Here is a 4016-nt window from a genome sequence, read left to right as displayed (position 1 = left end):
ACACAATTTGTCTTTAAAATGACACGTTTTTGTCCATAGATCTCTTGTCTGCGGCTATGGACAAACATTTTGTTGCTAGTTTAAGGTACAGAAAAGAGTTCCTTTACATTTAGAGTGTGAGGCAGCCTGAATTGATGCTCAACATGGCGGCAAGCTTGGCCGAGTCAGGTTAGAACGAATGTGGCACAATATTACAACGAACATGGCACGAATCACATTACAACGAATGTGACGTCTCATTCCCCGTATAGCCAGTGATAACCCGTATTTTATTATTTTGAGAGGAACGCCCTTTCAAAGAATGACAGAGCCAATGAGATTTCCTCTCAAATGTTTACACTTTTTTCACATTTTACTCAGAAAGGTGCAGGAAGTACACACAAAAAAAACAAAACAGACACGACTCTGTATTAACACAGTGCAAAACCATGACCACAATCTCTTGCTGAGCAAATTACGACATTGCGACGACGCCTAAAACGCTGGTGGGTCGACAGCGTCACATGCGCTGCACTGCACGCTGACACGTGCGTTCGGTAAAAAGTTACAGTACAGGCTGCGTTTCTGCTTGACGCACTCCTCCTCGTCGTGCCGGCAGAAGTAGTCGGTGGTGCGGCGGACAAGCACCAGGCGGCTGAGCGCGCGGAACCCGCAGCGACGCAGCTCCACGGCCAGGTCCGTGCAGCCGTACGGGTCCTTGGACGCGGCCACTAGGTGCAGCTCTTCGAGAGATGCAGCGTGTGCGCTCGCCAGGGCCAGCGCGGTTCTCAGCGGGTACAGGCCGACGCGCAGCCAGCGCAGACCATCGGCACCGTCAGCGGGCGAGGCAAACTCCAGGCCAGACAGCTCGTGCAACTCCTTATGGTTTGAGTACACCTCAAGCCTGCGGAGTTGCCGCATACGTGCGACCTGGAGCATGAAAAATATTAGTGTCATATAGTTACTATTAAACTGATAAAACTGCCCAACACGGAAGAAAATCAGTGCCTGATTTTCTGAGGTAAAAGGCACAACTTTGGGAAGCTCCCATAGGCTATTCGGAAAAAAAACGTCCTGATCATGAGACAATCTCAAAAAATTAAGGTTATGTCACCACATTTCACTGATTCACAATGTGTGCAATGGTTAATACTTGTATAAATGTGCAAATAAATGCATGTTTAATACTTGCAAGTGTGCAACTCCGTTGTTGTGCACTTGCAAGTGTGCAACTCCGTTGTTGTGCACTTGCAAGTGTTTAACTCGCTGGGTGTGCACTTGCAAGTGTCGTGCAACTCCTCTGTTAAGCACTTCTACCCTAGTAACACAAAACTGCCGTCTGTAATTTTCTTTCAGTCGGCAAAGGGGACTTAAGAAAGTGTAAATTCCCGATCTTGACCAAACTCGGTATATTTGTTTCCTATCCATGTTGATGACGACTGCCGGTACAATTTTTTCCCGATTGCCAATTTCTAGGGTACATTAGGACAAACATTGGAAAAAATATTGAATTTAGGCTACAAATGACTGAAGGAGGTATTAAATCGACACCGCCCAAAACCGCTCATTTCTAGTCAGAAAATAACTTTATATTTGTAAGAAAGTAGAAATTTGTATGTTTCGAAATTATACGCTATTGTAGGGAGTTCCGGCATATGACAAGAAAAAATTTGGTCGGAATTCGTCACCTATACATAGATGAGAAGCAATTATACCGAGTTTGGGCACAATCGGGAATTGACACTTGCCTAAGCCCCTTTGTAAGCATTGTGGCGATAACGAAAATCCGAATGGCTTTTCGGCAGTCAGTCGATTAATGCTGGTTCCTTTAAATTCAAACTATCTACCATTCTGGTGTATTTTTATCGATCCCTAGTCGAATCCACATAGTGGGTTTTCGCTTCCATTACGAAAGCTCGCCGGTACAGATTTTCGTTCCGAGGAAAAAAGGTATTAAACAATAGAATATTTTTTCTCATTTCAAATATCGCACCGATACTCGTACGACAGTTCTGAGCTACTAGGGTACACTAAAAGTTACTCCATGTAACAACAAGTATGTGTGCGTGTGTAACAGTTGTTACATTCATAATTTTACGTTACCGTTGTTACACAAAGTGGTATACGTAACAAATGTTGCATAAACTAAAAAGTGTAACAGCTGTTACACTGCCCGTTATGCTCGGGACGCATAGCTCTATAGTTACAATCAACAAAAATAATTTTGTTATACAAAGTTTTTGTGTAACACCTGTTACCGCAAGTAATTTGCATAAAACTGTTACGTAAAAAAATTGTATAAGCGATGTTACACATGCACACGAACGTAACGAATAGCTTTTTATCATGTTACATGAAGTGATTTTCAGTGGTACACAGGTACACAGTGATCGTCAAATAAAAGGAAGTGCTCAACTGAGGACTTACACATTTATTGCAAGTGCACAGTTATTAAGGAGTTCCACACTTACAAGTAATCGACTTGCAGTTGCACACTGTCATGTGTGAAGCAGTTGCACACTTAGTGTACCAGTGTTTTTGAGGAGACTCCCAGGGCGTCGTAACGTAACGCGTAACGGAGAGCGTTACAAGCCTTCTTTGAAGTACGCTCCAATAACGCAATAACGCATTGAAACATTGCAAATTTATTTTTGTTCTTTTTCCTTTCGCGTTTTTGTTGCGTTCCGACGCCTGCTTATTACCATAGGTTCTGCCTGTACTAAATCTGATTCTTACTTCAAATACTGACTGCACTCGTGCCCATTTTCTTTTTCTTTTTATTTCGGGCTGGGCAATTCTAGGCGTTACGCACGGACATTCGTAAGCAAAGTTTGGGAAGGGAAGATCGAAGCGAATCGCATCGACGAAAAACTTGTTTTGAAGTGCATTTGGAGAGGTATCCGATGATATGTGTACGGTTGCTCTGCGATGATCCGTTTAGATTTTATAAACAAGTGAAGAGGCCGTTACGCACGGACAAAAAACGGAAGTCGTTTTGCACATGGCCCTAGTTCTGCCCTAAACTCTGCGAATTGAGAGGTCTTAAAAATACAGACAGAGCAGGGGCGGGTAGCCTAGAGATGTCTCTCCAAGGCAGCATTTGCACGGTCGCCATATTCTAACCCGTTCGCGCTCTACAAGGGAAAAACCAGCGTTACGCACGGACGCGAGGAGCGTTACGCACGGACACGTACGGTAATGGCTTTAGCACACTTTGGACACTCATATCTCAGCATCCGAAGCGAGATGAGCGTCTGCCCTTTGGACAGGCCATAGTCACAGCCACTGTTGCAATTTTCCAAAAGAAATAATGACGCCACCTCATACCCATCCCCTGCAATTGAGGTGCAAAGTTCACTCTAAATGTAAAAGAACAATTTTGTCCATAACGAGGGAACAGATTTTCAAGTTACAAAATTGTTTCGTTAGAGAGGACAAATTTCAATTTTGTTCTATCCTCATGGACAAACTTATTTCCTGTTTCGTGGACAAGACATTTGTCCCAGCGAGTGGACGTTTAAATCCGTCCCCTTTTTCGCAACAAATTCGTTTCCAAGGAGGGGACAATTTGTTCAAGGAACATTTTGTCCCTTCCAATGACACAATTTGTCTTTAAAATGACACGTTTTTGTCCATAGATCTCTTGTCTGCGGCTATGGACAAACATTTTGTTGCTAGTTTAAGGTACAGAAAAAAGTTCCTTTACATTTAGAGTGTTGACCTCTCGCCATTAATAGTAAGATGCATACAGGTTGGTCCACAGACCCTTTCCTTCATTTTGCTTATACTGTACCGCATCCAAGCGGGCTTGCCTACCGTCGTCCACCACGGCGCCTTATGGCCCCGTCCGGGTATGCAACCCGGCCGGACCCGGACGCCTGCATCCGGTACAATATAAGCAAAATAAAGGGAGGGACGAGGGGTCGCCCACTCTCCTGAGCTGTGTACGGAGTATTATATATTATGGGTATTATGAGTATTATGAATATTATGGGTATTATGGATATTATGAATAGTATGGGTTATGGGTATTATGA

General features: G+C 43.7%; 1 protein-coding gene across 2 annotated transcripts in view; it reads right to left on the bottom strand.

The window, feature by feature from the left end:
- Window positions 1-333: 333 nt before the first annotated feature.
- The window catches only part of LOC113213575 (uncharacterized), a 42325-nt gene continuing 38642 nt past the window's right edge, over window positions 334-4016 (bottom strand). For both annotated transcript variants that reach the window (XM_026432682.2, XM_052272150.1), the window contains one exon: window positions 334-909. In XM_026432682.2, coding sequence (XP_026288467.1) covers window positions 475-909 — 435 coding nt within the window. In that variant the 3' untranslated portion in view covers window positions 334-474. The remainder of the gene's footprint in view (window positions 910-4016) is intronic.

The sequence above is a fragment of the Frankliniella occidentalis genome, unplaced genomic scaffold (genome assembly GCF_000697945.3).
Source record: "Frankliniella occidentalis isolate FOCC.00 unplaced genomic scaffold, Focc_3.1 Scaffold191, whole genome shotgun sequence".
NCBI classification, from domain to species: domain Eukaryota; kingdom Metazoa; phylum Arthropoda; class Insecta; order Thysanoptera; family Thripidae; genus Frankliniella; species Frankliniella occidentalis.
Note: the sequence above shows the minus strand (reverse complement) of the source record. Positions and strands in the feature narration are given on the sequence as shown.